This window comes from Pseudomyrmex gracilis, unplaced genomic scaffold (genome assembly GCF_002006095.1).
Source record: "Pseudomyrmex gracilis isolate BER0280 unplaced genomic scaffold, ASM200609v1 scaffold_44, whole genome shotgun sequence".
Classification (NCBI taxonomy): Eukaryota; Metazoa; Arthropoda; class Insecta; order Hymenoptera; family Formicidae; genus Pseudomyrmex; species Pseudomyrmex gracilis.
The window spans coordinates 863272-877237 of NW_018020628.1; the positions used below are offsets into that span (position 1 = coordinate 863272).

The 13966-nt window shown below is 34.0% G+C and overlaps 3 protein-coding genes across 4 annotated transcripts; 1 reads left to right on the top strand and 2 right to left on the bottom strand.

Annotated features, from left to right (window-relative positions):
* Positions 1-1821: 1821 nt before the first annotated feature.
* Positions 1822-9164, top strand: LOC109853167 (nuclear pore complex protein Nup155). Of its 2 annotated transcripts, none has more exons than XM_020424999.1 (27): positions 1822-1934; positions 2332-2488; positions 2635-2769; positions 2859-2955; positions 3076-3239; positions 3338-3471; positions 3564-3829; positions 3902-4152; positions 4234-4487; positions 4611-4784; positions 4920-5013; positions 5100-5308; positions 5426-5523; positions 5647-5842; positions 5924-6018; positions 6093-6189; positions 6267-6344; positions 6424-6620; positions 6709-6856; positions 6936-7171; positions 7282-7429; positions 7572-7670; positions 7750-7870; positions 7963-8073; positions 8171-8291; positions 8382-8504; positions 8656-9164. In XM_020424999.1, the coding sequence occupies exons 2-27, from the start codon at positions 2344-2346 to the stop codon at positions 8789-8791; spliced, it is 3927 nt and encodes a 1308-aa protein (XP_020280588.1). In that variant the 5' UTR covers positions 1822-1934; positions 2332-2343; the 3' UTR covers positions 8792-9164. The 2 variants fall into 2 exon arrangements, with proteins under 2 accessions (XP_020280588.1, XP_020280589.1); XM_020425000.1 differs by having other exon boundaries at positions 1831-1917.
* A 735-nt stretch (positions 9165-9899) lies between these two features.
* LOC109853141 (histone H2B) lies at positions 9900-10777 on the bottom strand. The gene has a single exon (XM_020424965.1). The coding sequence runs from the start codon at positions 10719-10721 to the stop codon at positions 10350-10352; it is 372 nt and encodes a 123-aa protein (XP_020280554.1). The 5' UTR covers positions 10722-10777; the 3' UTR covers positions 9900-10349.
* A 2188-nt stretch (positions 10778-12965) lies between these two features.
* On the bottom strand, positions 12966-13965 carry LOC109853139 (histone H2A). The gene has a single exon (XM_020424961.1). It carries the CDS (start codon positions 13922-13924, stop codon positions 13550-13552), a length of 375 nt encoding a protein of 124 aa, XP_020280550.1. The 5' UTR covers positions 13925-13965; the 3' UTR covers positions 12966-13549.
* Between the last annotated feature and the right edge of the window lies 1 nt (position 13966).

Consider the following 13966-nt stretch of genomic DNA (forward strand, 5'->3'; position numbering starts at 1 on the left):
ATCGCCAACGGTCATATCACGTTGAAAGTACCTGTTCTCGTCTGATCACGGAAGTCAAGCAACGTTGAGCGCGGTTAGTACTTGGATGGGTGACCGCCTGGGAACACCGCGTGCTGTTGGCATNTCTTTTTTTTATTTAAACAAATAAGACAAGATTTTATTTTATTTCTTTTTTCTTCGATTTGATTTTTTTCTTTGTTTTATTTATTTATTTATTTTTTTGTGACACGTTGATAACACTCTAACACGTTATTTCTTCCTCTATTACGTGACACGAAAGTTATGTTGGCGTCAACGGTCATATCACGTTGAAAGTACCTGTTCTCGTCTGATCACGGAAGTCAAGCAACGTTGAGCGCGGTTAGTACTTGGATGGGTGACCGCCTGGGAACACCGCGTGCTGTTGGCATTTCTTTTTTTTATTTAAATTAAACAAGTGAGACAAGATTTTATTTTATTTCTTTTTTCTTCGATTTGATTTTTTTCTTTGTTTTATTTATTTATTTATTTTTTTGTGACACGTCGATAACACTCATACATACGTTGAGTGCCGCGCCAATTTTACGTGACTTGACCACGGCGCCGAAATGAATTTTTTGCTATGCGATGTGCATGTTGTAAAATATTATCTACAACAGATAAGATAAACTACATTCTCATGTTTTATGCATTTACATTTATTTTACTGAGGGTCGCCGGTGAAAATAACGTGACTGTAATTTATATTATATATAACAATAAATAATACATATTATATACATATAATTTATTATACTTTATATTGTATTATATGTATTATATACATACTACAGTAAAATAAAATCTTGTCTCACTTGTTTAAAATAAAAAAAAAAAAGGAATGCCAACAGCACGCGGTGTTCCCAGGCGGTCACCCATCCAAGTACTAACCGCGCTCAACGTTGCTTGACTTCCGTGATCGGACGAGAACAGGTACTTTCAACGTGATATGACCGTTGGCGATTAGAATTGCTCTGTAACACGTACAACTGTTTCAAACCAACATCTTGTATAAAAAATAATACAAATTTGAGAAAGCTATCGACAATGTTTGTTTTCGCTTTGCATGCGATGTTGGTTTTTTGAAGAAATGGAGACATCTTAGTTGGTTTTTCGCGACACAGTGAACATGTTTTATCGTGTATTTACATATTATTGATTATATCTAATTGATTATATCTAATATTGACGTGCGATAAGACACGGTCTCATTACTGGAGCATTCGCAGCGTAGCCCGGTGGTAATCTGTGACATGTGTATTAAAAGTAAACCTTTTTCCCTCACCTTTTTAGAAGAACAGCTTGAGGAAAACGTCTGCAATGGTCTTTTGATTTGCACCCGATGATGATTTTGTAATAAAACACTTTAGGGAATAATATTATATATTCAAAGTTACATATATTTCAGAGTTTCTTCAACACTCTGCTATGTAACTACGATCAATTTTAGAATACAGTCGTAAAACAAATGCTTTGATTTGAAGCATTTGTAATAAAACTTGGATCGCGCGCTAGATGGCGCGTACTGAACCCTATTGGCGTAACTCGATCAAAGATCGATACACAGATCTCGAAATAAAAATAAACAATATAATATATGTTCCCCGAGATAAATAAATGATTAAATTTGATATTATAAAACCTAACTTTATGAAAATATTAAAATACCGATCTAATTATAACGCAAAAGTTTTTGTCTTAATAAGAGAAAATCAAGGCGGTACGCGTTTTTTTTCGAGTTCTCGAGATACGGTCGAAAAATATCGCAAGTGTACCGTTGAATTTTTCGATGATTCGAATAGACGCCGGTGCCGGTGCCTGGCGCGGCGCGATGAAGTGGCATGAGGGTTATTTAGCGTGATTGCAATATACGTTCAACGTGTTGCTATTCGCTCCCAAGTGTGTAGTAAAAGATAGTGCGTAATTATAAAAAATATAGTTATACTTCTTGACTTGCATTTCTGTGCTTAGAAAAGTGTGGTTCAAACGCTTCAATATCTTCTCATAAAAATAACAAGTTTTATAACCTGAGCTAACCTATAAACTTTTTTTCTCTTTTCCTGTCTTTCTCTAAAAAATGATCTTATCAGTTATCATTTTACGATTATTTCGTATTTTAGTTGTTGAATTTTATTTTGTTTTTTAAAATATAAAAACTTGAAACCCAATTGATACATGTTTGAATTTTAGATGTGTGATGTGATCATTTATATTTGTAAATTGTTGCACATACATATTTATTAAATAATAATATTATATATTTACATATAATTGCGTAATAGTTTACATCTCTTTTTTTTTTGTTTGATACAGCATTTTTACAAAATGAGGAATATGACACTTACAGAAATGGAGCCGTTAAAAATACATTTAGATTCGTTAGAAATGGCTGGAAAGATGGTGGACAAACATATTATTGCAGATAGCAACTTTCCATCTTTAATTAATCTTATGCGATACAACGTGCAAGGTAAATTATGTGTATGCAATTATATATTTTTTGCCAGAAGTCACAGCTCTCTAACTATATGAGTATGCGAGGAATGTTAATGTTATTATCTGAAAGTAATAACCTGAATATATGTTATTGATATATCTTTTATTTGTTTGGTTTAGGTGGACCAACGGTTAGTGGTCTGGACGATCATGATTATCCTAACTTGAGTGTGTCAATGAGTTTAACAAATATCAATCAAATGAAAATACACAGCAAAATTCCTTTGCCTTCTGAAGTAATGGAGCATTTTGGCCGTATCCTTTTGAAATTTATTGTTTTTCAGAGAAAAATATCTTCAGTTCTGTCATTTTATATTTTTATTTGATCCTTATTGAAAACACAGATATGCAATGTCATTGTATGATGGGTCTTTTCACAGAAATTTCAAAAGCATGGCTTACAATTGACAGTGATATTTATCTATGGTCTTATGAAAATGAGTAAGCACACAATGTTTCATACATACAAGAGTTTTATTTAATGGTCATAACTTTGTATAAACTTACACATATCTATAGAATGCTAATAGATATTTAAAATATTGTAAAATTTATACACAGGTCTGATGTTGCATACTTTGATGGTTTAAACGAGACTATTATAAGTGTAGGCTTAGTAAAACCCAAAGCAGGAATTTTCCAGAGTTATGTTAAATACTTATTAATTCTCACAACTACAGTAGAAATAATCATTCTTGGTGTTACAATACCCGACGACACAAAAGGTAAACAATTTATTACAATTCTGGTTGTTAAATGATAATTTATATTATGTTAGTAATGTATTGTGAATCTTGTCAATTTAATTTTTATATATCCACAGAAGTGCAGTTAGTTCCAGAGCCAATTTTTACTGTTACAACTGATGGGATAGGAATTACCACAATTGCTAATACCAGTAGTGGTAGAATCTTTCTTGGTGGTAGAAACGGGTCATTATTTGAAATATATTATCAAGTAGGACACAAATATTTAAGATTTTTTTTTTTTTAATCCAAGTCGTATCCATCTTAACTTTTACTTTAATCAGTTTCTTTGCACGTGTACAGGCGGAGAGCAGTTGGTTCGGCAAACGATGCAAAAAAATTAATCATTCAGAAGGTCCGTTGTCATTTCTAGTGCCGTCGTTTGTTACTATGGCCCTGTCGGAAGAGGAAGCTATAATACAGATATCAGTGGATGATTCACGTAATATTTTGTACACTTTGGGCGATAGAGGTACAATTACAGTTTGGGATATTGATAATGGTGGTGCATCTAAAATCACATCACTATCCCAAGCTTCTTTGGTACAAAATACTGTCCATGTTGTTAAGTAGGTAATCCTTTATCAATATTGCATAAATTAGTTAGTAATAAAATTAATAATTTGTTTTTTTCTTTCAAGGACTCTGGATAGTAACAATTTTCGACCTCTTGTAAGCATATCGGCCATAACAGAGTCCGAATCGGTGCATCTGAATTTGGTCGTTGTTGCGGCGACGGGAACTCGGTTCTATTTTAGTTGCACCTCCGTTACAAATCCCTCAAGTAGGCCGCAAGGTTTATATTTAATACATGTCAGATTACCACCGGGTTACGCTGCGAATGCTCCGGTAATGAGACCGCGGAAGGTGCAAATGGCTTATTATCGGAAAGGTAAATTACCTAATCACTTGTGTATATCTCGCGTGTGTGAGATGTTAGAAGACATGTTATTAACTTACTGATATTTTCTAGGGACACTTATTCTTGTTTGCGGAGGTGATACAGAAACGGCGTGGTGTTTGAGCAATGATGCTTATCCATTTACAAATTACTTGGCTGAAACTCAGAGTATCCTGCCTCTCGACAGTCCGGCCTGGGCTATGGAGGAAATCATACGAGATTCGGCTATACACATAGAGAAGCAAAGCAGCGCTCAGGGTGAACCTCCGTTATTAGTGCGCCAACATATGGAGCCACCAAGAAAATTCATATTTTTGACAGCACAGGTATACGATAGGTACATTTTGTTACATATTTATATAAATATTATCGTACGCGCGTATGTTATCTATTATTATTGTGTTTGCACACATGTATCTATTTATAATGTGAATCACATCTTGCTGCAGGGAGCAATAATCTTGATGCAAGTACGTCCTGTAGATATTCTGAGACAACTTCTTTTGGAACAACGTGGGCCTGACACAGAAGCGGTACGCGCATATTTCCAAACTCAATCTCTGGAACAAGCTTGTGCTACGTGTCTAATTTTGGCAACGCTTGAAAGTTCTCAAAATGCTCAGGTAAAATTATTTTTTATTAAGTGTAAGTTTATTTACTTATATGTGTATGTATGATGTTAGAAAATATTATATCACACACTATATAGAAATATCCTTAATTTTATTAATAATATATATTTTTCACGGCAATATTAGTTATCAGAATGGGCAACTCGTGCATTTTTCCTATATGGTGGTCAAAGGACAGCGGGAATAAGTTCCTCACTTGACATGCATAGTGGTTTTCCTGGTATGCATGTCTTTTATACAATACATGCATAATGTTTACATTGTATTTATAAACAATTAATTGTGTTTTAACTTATATATTAATAGATTTACGCACATCTACACCCAGAGTTCCGCCCTTTGACTCGAGAACTCAAGTCTTCCGGCCGTCTGCGCAAATGGGTCTTAGCACAGATATTGCTTTGCAACATTTCTCCGCTAAACACAGCGGATTGTATCTTTACGTGGGAAGAATACTTCGTCCCATATGGAACATACGGTGTATAAAACAAGAGACAATAAATAATAAGTGTGTGGTAAGCGTTATTAAAAAAAAAGAATATTACTCTATCTTCTGATAATGTGTGTACATTGTTGTTTTATACAATTAAAGTATATATATTTATAAACGTTGTATATTAACTTTTTTCTAGATATCCAGTACGGTACCAGCAACACAAATAGCTTGGATTTTAGGACATTTGCAATCATTAAGATCTTTTTTGAATAAAAATACGCATATCACAAAACAGTATGTATCTGTGTGTACAAGATCTTTCTTTTCAATATATAATACATGCGATACTTTATATTATGTAAATTGTATAGCACATTACTTAAAGATTCAATTACGACTGACTAACGATATTTTCAGACAAAGTACAAGTAGCAGAGGTATAACAGATGGGTTTGAAACATCGATTCAAAGTCATTTTCAAGAACCAATAGTGGAAGAGAGAAACTCGTTGGATGCTTTAAAAGTTTTTATCACTCACGCCTGTGAAGTTTTGGGTCTATGGAAGATATTATGCGAGAATCAATTGAACAACATTGTCAGCTGTTTATCAAAGGTTTATTACTACACTGTCAATCAAACTTTTTGATATAGCTTTTTTATTTTCATAGACAATTACGATTTGAATATGTTTCAGGATCAAATTACTCACTTTTCCACAGCCACGTTTAGAGATCTAATTTTAATAGGCCGTGAAATATCTTCTTTACTCATTGTTCATCTGATTGATAGGTAGGTTTATGACGTTTTATTGATAAATGGTTTCAGAGTAGAAGTATAATACAATATACAATCGATTCTTGTAGTTATCTCGGCGATAATGCGTCAGTCGATTCTGTGAGCGCGAAATTGAGAGAAGTATGTCCGAATTTATACAGAACTGAAGATGCTGTTTGTTCCAAGGTAGATACATTTATATGTTATGTAATTTTTAATAGCGTATATTATAACAAGAAATCATATATGTTCGTCGAATTTAGGCCAACGAAATTCTTTTGAAAGCAAAAAACAGCACAAATCCCGAGGAGAGAGAATGCTATCTCCAATCTGCTTTAAAGGTACGTGTCGCAACATATCATTTGCACGATAATATGAAAAACAAACGTTTGATCTCATTCGTTTGACGTATCCACGCAGCTTTGCAAAGAAGTAGCACCCAGATTGAATTTGAACGCAGTATGCCAACAGTTCGTGGCGTGTCAGTTCTATACAGGAGTACTTGAACTGTGTATCTGCTGTGCAGAAAGAATAGATCCCAATAACGCTGCCTCGCACTATTACAAAAACAACGAACCGATAGAGGATCAAGAGGGAAGTCTAGCTTTTACAAAACGGTACACGCAATTTTCAAGTTTTTGGAGGAATATAATCGCAAAGAACCTCTTAATTGAAGCTCGAACTTGTTTTAATATTCTTTTACAGTTCAGAAATTTATAAAGAATTTATTACGATGCTGGATCACTTGTACCATCAGAGCATCTCCGATCCTTTAACGCCGACTATACCGAGTAAACCCGGACCTCCTTTACAGACTACGTCAACCGCTGCTGTAACACCGGCAAAAGAAATAGTAAGACTTATAATTTCTTTTTTCTAATTGTTTTTGATACGCACGCATACGTTTGTAATCACACAAACGTTTGTTTCAGTTGCACGAGATCATAAGAGACGCGCTGCAGGCGCCATGCGAAACGCTTCACTTTTCGATTTACACGTGGATGATAGAGCGCGGACTTCACGGCGAGTTGGTCGCGCTCGCCGCACCCTCGTTAGAAACTTACCTCAGTCGCGTAAACGCGCCCGAGTTACTTTGGCAGTTTTACGAGAGAAATAAGAATCACGCAGCCGCGGCAAAGATATTGGACTCTTTAGCTAGCAAAGCCGGGTGAGAATATATTGCGTCGAACACAATACGTCTGTGTTGCGATTGTGTTTTATGAGATTTATATAAAGATATAAAAAAGGATGGATTTTTTACCGTAAGTTCTTTAACAGGTCTGAAGTGCCACTATCAAAAAGAGTGGAGTATTTAGCGCGAGCAGTTGTATGTATGAGAAGTGATCAAACAGGATATGCTCCGTATCTTGGGATTTTCCTACGTGAATTGGAAGACAAGTTGGAAGTAGCTAGAATGCAACAGCAGGTATTCTAAATTGTCGTCAGTAATCATAAGCCCATTAGAGATTATATAAACCGAAAATCTATAACTATATTATACCGATGTCTGCAACTTTTACAAGTGGATTGTATTACTTAAATATTGTTTGTTTTCAATATTTATCTAGATACTTGATATTATCAGCAATCAGCAAAATCTTTACGACTCGATGCTGGTAACAGATGCAAAATTGAGACTAAATTCTTCTCTGCTTGATATCACACAGGTTTGTAGTAGAGCGTAAATTATGCTTTTTTACTCGTATTTTTTCTTAAATTCTCATATTGTAAAATTTTTTATTACAGTTATATGAAGAGTATGCAGACCCCTTACAGCTTTGGGAATGCAAGTTGGCCATAATCCATTGTTCTGGTCATCAAGATGACATGTTGATCAAAGGAATTTGGACCAATATAATCGACAATGGTATGATGTGCAATGTGTTATGTTTCAAAAGCTTTGCAATTTGTATTAAATTTTTTTTAAAATGTTTTTAATGAGTTTTCTAATGATTCTAGAATTAGAAAATGCAATAGAATCTTCGAACGAAGATAAAATAACTATTTTAATGAGCAAAATTAAAATACTTGGCCAAGAATACATGGGATCACCGCACTGCTTCCCAATTGGTAATTTAATTTTTACATAAATGAATATATTTTTTTTATTTTGAACTTTGTGTATATATTCTTATATATATATTCTTATATAAATTCATTGTTTTAGACTTCCTGATAAAACAATTAGAAATGAAAACGTGTAAGTACAAAGTATCTAATATTGCTATTATAACTGGATTCTTGGAATTGGGAGTAGCGATGGAAGATCTCTTAGATATTTATGACAAGTAAGTATTTTTTCTTGTTAATCTAGCGAAATTTTGTTTCTCAAATGTAAAATTTGTTTTTAATCTTTACAATATTTATCTGTGTTTTAGAATGATTGGCAAAAATACTCGTGCCTGGTTAAACGAAGGCAATGAATTTCATCTAATTGAATCGACAGCAAGTTTAGTAAATTATTTTATAACAAATTCAAATATAACTAACAGTTTCGTCAGGTAAGTAATTCATTTGCATTGTGTGTGTGCACATTCTTAATATATTTTTATACAGACTAAAAAATCAAAATAAAATCAGAATATTATATGACTGTGCAAAAATTAAAATAACAAAAAAATGACAAACTAATAACTTTTCTTTTTGCTACAGGAGAAAGATAATAACAAAATGTCAAGATGTTATTTCCAAGTGTTTAACGACTCTCTTTAGTAAACCTAATGGCGGAGATCTCGACAGAGAAATAGCAAACTTACGATCAATTCAAAGCATATTGAATCGTATGTGAAAGATTTTTGTTACACGGATGTAAGAGAAAAATGTATTTTATACGAATTCGAATACGAATCTTGAAGAAGAAAATAGTGAAGCAAATCTTTGTGACTTACAACTGTTGCTTGATAATTTGTTTTATTTCCTGTACTGGCTGCACCATCTGTTTTTATCTATATTATTACAAGGAAAAAGATAGACTGTGAACTAGTGCAGAAAAATAAAACAAACCTAATGTTTGACACAAGAAGCAACTCACGATTGAGAAATAAATTGCTCAGCTTTGAAAAAGTATGTAATCTGTTCACGTCAAGAAATATTGTGGTTTATCCAGTGTTTTACATATTTGTACATTCTAAATACATATTGTATAAATCATTTTCCGATTATCTAGTCTAGTTTATAAATTGACAAACTTTCCATAGCTCTCGTTCCTTTCTCCCCAACAGACCTCGCGCACGCCGCAACAACCGAGTACGTTCTGAGTTACGTCCGCAACAGGTGGTGACTACTTATACCCGATACGTCATTCGCGTTCAACCAATGGCGTACGAGCACGGTTTCTCGCGATTCACGCTTCAAATATTTTCTACTGAAACTCTCTTCAAACGTTTAATTTTCATTTTTATGGCTAGATAGAAAATATCTAAGTAACTCATTTATTTATTTGATTGAAAGATAATTATTTCCTCATGAGAAATTGTTACTAAAATATTTTTTTTACCGTTCTTAGATAGAAACCTAAGCTCAACTTATATATAATTTGTACTCACAAAGAAAACAATCGACTTTGGTCGCTTAGAGAGAACGAAATTTTACACACGAAGCATTTTCTGTCCATGACTCATGTTAAATGATGTCCTAATTGATTAAATATATTTATTTTTTTATTATCTTACATGTTATTATAGAATATTCTATAAAAAGTTAATGAAATCAGCTCTGAGTATTACATTATCTTATTTCTGCAACACGTTTTACTCCGTAAAGATAAATTTCAAGAACGCGTAAAAATTATACAAGCGATATAAAGATAAGAAATTTATTGATATAAAAAGAGAATAAAAATATATAAACTTTTTACGATATAACAAAGATATATTCTTTATAAATTCTACTCTTGGTACTTGTAAGATACATCTTAAAAGATAAATTTATAAATTTGATTCAAAAATTATAAACTGAAAACTCAACGCTCTGTTAACGAACACATTTGTTTTCAATGTCACAACAAATTTCTGTTTACTCGGGAAAAGTCATTCTACGGTCGTTTAAAATCGAGATAACAAAATTGATAAAAAGCAAAATGTGTGTAAATTTTTCCACAAAGAACCCGAGGACAACCCCCAATCATACTACTTGTTTAATAAAAAAAGCATTTTGTTTTAAAAAAATTCAAACTTTTAATTTACGTGAATACTTTTATCTTACGATAAAATACAAATTCGTCGGAACTCAAATATAAGGAATTATTGCGTGTGAAAACGATAAAGATGACCAATGTCTCTAGATATTTGCTGGCCCTGAAAAGGGCCGATGTATATATAGTCCGCAATACGCATCGAATTATTGCTTCACTTGGAACTGGTGTATTTGGTGACGGCTTTAGTTCCCTCACTGACAGCGTGCTTGGCCAATTCTCCGGGTAGCAGAAGCCTAACCGCGGTCTGTATCTCACGAGAAGTGATCGTCGATCTTTTGTTGTAATGCGCCAATCTTGACGCCTCGGCGGCAATTCTCTCGAACACGTCGTTGACGAAACTGTTCATGATGCTCATGGCCTTACTGGAAATTCCAGTGTCCGGATGCACTTGCTTCAACACCTTGTAGATGTAAATGGCATAACTCTCTTTCCTCTTCCTCTTCTTTTTCTTATCGGTCTTGCTGATGTTTTTCTGAGCCTTGCCCGCCTTCTTGACGGCCTTTCCACTTGCCTTCGGCGGCATGATGAGAACTTATAAGAGCGGCAGCGATCTCGCAACAGAACAACGTTCAACCAAGAAGTCGGAGCGTCGATTGACCGTTCCCGAACCGAGCGCGCTCTTTTATACGAAACGGAGTGGCAACGGCGCCACCAATCAGGTTGCGCGACCACGCGCGAAGCCGATTGGTGCGCCGCTACTACGAGAGTTGATTGACAAGTATCCGAAAAACGAAATAATGATAATATACGTCAATATTATACCGCTGTCGTTTCATCCCTCAAAAAACAACAAATGTCAAACGCTGGCTCATTATCTCGCATAACATTTATGTATGACATCTCAAAGTGGACGTTCTCGATGATTTTTTTGTAAGCTATGGAAAAAATCCGGAGATTCATTCCGTCATTTAAATTCTATGTTTTGATAAAAGAGAAAACGTAGCAGATCAAAGCCAGGTTGAAGTTGCGGTTCTTCGAGATTTTTTTTCTCTTTCGATAAACACGGAGTACAGATAAGTTAGTTACATCCAAAAAAATTGATCGAACGAGCTGCGAGAACGTACACGTAAATGAGATAAACGACTTCAGCAATGATCAGAAAAATTTCACACAATCGTTACGCGAATGAACAACAGATTGAAGTTGCGTGTGATGTAGTAGAGATAGTGGTCACATCTCATCTGCGAAACGAGCGCGAACGATATCTTGGACAAACATTTGAGTGTAAAACCAATTTTCTTCACAGTTGCTCATATTGGATTATTATTAAAAACAACGCCGAATGGATGTTTCAGCCGAGTGTTTCAAGCGCAATTCAAAAGACTTTCTACACCGATTCACACAACTTGGTTGGTGAAACTTGGATTCGCTATTCCACACTTGATCTTTTTCCAAAAAACCAAAGAGCAGTCGAAACAGTGAACAGAAAGCGGTCGATCGAAGAAGGCAGAGACAATTTTATCGGCTGACTGTATTTCGAAATGCATGTGGAATAATGTTTATTGACTATCTTAAAAAAGAAAAAACCGTTTCGAGTGTTATACGGGCTTGCTACATTCAGACGGCGAAATCAAAGTGAAACAATCGCATTTATTTTGAGAAAAAAAGCGTGTCTCTTTCATCAAGACGATGCATCAGCTCGCACACTTTACCTGTTGCAATGGCCAAAATTTATGAGTTGAGCCTCGAATTGTGCTGCCCCATCTAACTTATTCGCCAGATATCGGCTTTGTCCGATTTTTATTTCCGTGTTTGATTAAATGGTCACGTAAAAAGAAATTTTTGAGCAACAATGATTTGGACGTTTTTCGAAAAATTCTGATTTATCTTCGGCACAACTAACTATAAGAACATATAATTTCTACGACGTCGGCTTTCGTGACGCTATGAAACACGTTACTGTGTGATATTTTTTATCTTCTTCTAAAATTTAAAATTAATAATTTATTTGTGTGTGTACAGAATGTCCGGAAAATCACCCGCAATACTTGGGAGAGTGATTGGGGGATCCAAAAAGAAGAAAAAAAAAAGTTATATAAACATAGGTTCGAAAATAAGTCGTTTTCGAGTTATAGCTAGTTTTATGTTTAAAACTCATTATTTTTTTCATAATCGTAATAATTATAATTTATTTCATTGTATTGTAACATAAAACAATTGTTGTGTCTTAATAACATAAATAACTTCATTTCGGACTATTTCGATAGAAGAATAAAGACTTGCATTCGTGTTGAAGGTGATCATCATATTTAATTCGATTTTAAATACCCGTTTATGTTTATCCTTGATTTTTTAAAGATAATGTGTATTCACAAATATCGAAAAATTGAAAAAAACTTAAGAAATAAAAATACTCTATATAGGTTTGTCAGTTTTATATAAATTTAATTACTTTTTTGCTTTAGTTTTAAAAAACGTGGTTAGGGTCTTGATAACGGTTGATACGAAGTCTCTTTCTCTCTTTTAGACTAATTAAAAAAATCAAATAATTTAGTTTTCTATATTTATAGAAAAATTACTTTAGAGAAATTTATAAGAACACGTCTTAGTATAGAGCTATTTTATAATCATTTATAATTTTCTATTCACGTGTGTAAGATATAAAGCACAATTACACTATGACGCATAAATTTTTTACTATCATTAAGAAATTTCCACGTTGATCATTAAGGATTAATAACTTCTATTAGTTTCTTGTTAGTGAGTAACAAGAGGATCATTATGAAATATTTTTTAACATTTATTTTCCAATTAAAATTATCTTAAATTATACTCAAATTATAAACTTTATTTATCAAATTACAAAAAATTCTTATTGTAATTACAAAACAAAAGAACTAAAATGTTCTTGGACTCGCAATACAATATCCTTAGATCCTACTTTTAGTATGTTTGTTGTTATATATACATGTGTATAATTTATTATAAATGTGTATATATAGATATCGACATATATATAGATATTGCTTATTGTTCTTCTACAAATTTTTTCGCTGTATTACAAAGAATAATCAGTCAGTCGTCTCAAATACGCTTATAAATATCAAGACATTTACATCAAAAGTTCTTGAAATCAGCTTGTAACAAAATGCTCCAAGTTTTAGGTTTTAGGTTAGCAAATGTATGTATAAATATTTCAACGATTTGTATTTCCAACAAAGTTATATCGATATATATTACGCGTAAAGAATAAAATCATTCTTAAATGTTATATGTCAAAAACCAAAAGCAAAATAATCGAAATATGACATTTGTGTTGACGTCACAAACAACAAGGTTATTCCATCGTCATAAAAATTTGTGGCCCTGAAAAGGGCCGTTTTGTTTTGTTTGAGTGTGCCGTATTATAATTTATGCTTTCTTCTCGGTCTTCTTGGGCAGCAGCACGGCTTGAATGTTCGGCAAGACACCACCTTGAGCAATCGTTACACCGGATAGTAACTTGTTCAATTCCTCGTCATTGCGGATGGCGAGTTGCAAATGACGAGGGATGATCCTAGTCTTCTTGTTGTCACGGGCAGCGTTGCCAGCCAATTCCAACACTTCAGCGGCCAGATACTCCATAACGGCTGCCAGATAAACCGGGGCACCGGCACCGACGCGTTCAGCGTAATTTCCTTTCCTCAGCAATCGGTGAATACGACCAACGGGAAATTGCAATCCCGCCCTGTTCGAGCGTGACTTCGCCTTTCCCTTCACTTTGCCTCCTTTACCGCGACCAGACATTGTTGCTCGATATTTAACGAATAGCAGAGATCCTCACTTGTC

What these genes read in the sequence shown, in the direction of transcription:
- LOC109853167 (XM_020424999.1), top strand. Translation starts at nt 2,344, where the DNA reads ATGAGGAATATGACACTTACAGAAATGGAGCCGTTAAAAATACATTTA. An exon ending in AATACCCGACGACACAAAAG is followed by an intron (nt 3,240 to 3,337) that starts GTAAACAATTTA and finishes ATATATCCACAG; the next exon opens with AAGTGCAGTTAGTTCCAGAG. An exon ending in AATACTGTCCATGTTGTTAA is followed by an intron (nt 3,830 to 3,901) that starts GTAGGTAATCCT and finishes TTTTCTTTCAAG; the next exon opens with GACTCTGGATAGTAACAATT.
- LOC109853141 (XM_020424965.1), bottom strand. Translation starts at nt 10,721, where the DNA reads ATGCCGCCGAAGGCAAGTGGAAAGGCCGTCAAGAAGGCGGGCAAGGCT.
- LOC109853139 (XM_020424961.1), bottom strand. Translation starts at nt 13,924, where the DNA reads ATGTCTGGTCGCGGTAAAGGAGGCAAAGTGAAGGGAAAGGCGAAGTCA.